Source organism: Gavialis gangeticus, unplaced genomic scaffold (assembly GCF_001723915.1).
Source record: "Gavialis gangeticus isolate Ggan-Ray unplaced genomic scaffold, GavGan_comp1, whole genome shotgun sequence".
NCBI lineage: Eukaryota > Metazoa > Chordata > Crocodylia > Gavialidae > Gavialis > Gavialis gangeticus.
The window spans coordinates 249,259,669-249,261,009 of NW_017729032.1; the positions used below are offsets into that span (position 1 = coordinate 249,259,669).

Sequence of the window (1,341 nt, forward strand, 5' to 3'; positions counted from 1 at the left end):
ACTAGGGACAAGATTAGTGCGAGCTGTCTGCACAGCACAGCCAATAACTCCATTGTCTTGGGAATAAATGATACTGTCAGATACAAGTGTGAAAGGCTATGAGGAAAATTGAAAACATATGCTGAAGCAGTAAAAGAAATGGTTTTCATTGGTGGGGTGAGAGAGGAGAAGAGCTGTTCACAGGGACACCAATAGGCCTTGAAATATGACCCCCCTTCCCTCATACCCACCCCTCAGATCTACCCCTGTTTTTGGAGTAGTAGAATTCTCAACATCTGCCATGCCATGAGAATCTTGGACTACGTTCCGCTTAGTGAATTAGGGCAGGCTTAGGGAATGCATTTGGGTTCATGTGCAGGTCTCTCTTGGTGCGTTTAGCAGGTGGATATAGCTGACTCGACACGGAGATTAAGCAGCTTCCTGAGGAGTCTTGCAGACCGGCTGGAAAACACCAAAGAATTGAGATCATCTGACATGAAGAAGGACTTTGTTCTGAACCGGTTACCACCTTTCTTGGGGAGCAGCACTGGTCCCCTGACTCCAGGTGAAATTGAAGCTTCCCACTGATTCTCTTGGCTGGGGATGGTGAGGCCGTTGCAATCTTGTGCTGCTTGTTGTGGTTTGTATGGTGAACCATTTGTAGGCTCCAGCCCAGGGTCATTTTTTCACTGTGCTAGGCTCGGGGTGTGAGCTAACAACCCAATCAATCCTGTGTGCAAAAAAGAGGGGCAGCAGGTGGAGTCAGCAAGTTGACCATGTTCTTTTAAGATTTGGTTTTGAGATTACTTTGGCCTCCCACAGCCTTTTCAATCTTTTGGCCTGCTAGGGAGTCCTGGTAGGCCATTTGTCAGTTCTGTGCTACAGTTTCTGTTTAGCCATCTGTAAAATATGTCTTGTACCCAGTCTTCCCAAAGAAAGGTATGTTGTGAGGCTTAACTAACCTGTTGGTGGATTGCTTTGAGATCCTGGGATTAAAAATGCTTAATTGGTATCAAATAATTTCATGACATGTCTGCATTAAAGTTTGGATTTTGCTCATTTTAGGTAGATAGCAAATGTTTGTCATACAGAACCCTTGAAAGACTAGCATGCCTTACTGAGTATATGTATTGGTTTAACTGGTGGAGGTTGCTGCCAATATCCTGCTTGCTATTATCGTTACTGTTAAATCTGAGTAAGTGTTACAGATTTTAGTTAATGAAATCAATATGTTTTTCATGATATAAGAATGAGCAAATATCAGAAGTACAGACATTCACATCTATATATTTAAGTTACACTTGTGGGGGAGATAGGGAGGAAAACTGAAAAAAGCTGGATGCAAAAGGTGGCTGATTTCCT

At 43.2% G+C, this 1,341-nt stretch overlaps 1 protein-coding gene across 1 annotated transcript in view; it reads left to right on the top strand.

Annotated features, from left to right (window-relative positions):
* The window catches only part of MINA (MYC induced nuclear antigen), a 39,702-nt gene that overhangs the window by 33,987 nt on the left and 4,374 nt on the right, over positions 1-1,341 (top strand). Inside the window, exon 7 of the mRNA XM_019525722.1 lies at positions 379-544. Coding sequence (XP_019381267.1) covers positions 379-544 — 166 coding nt within the window. The remainder of the gene's footprint in view (positions 1-378; positions 545-1,341) is intronic.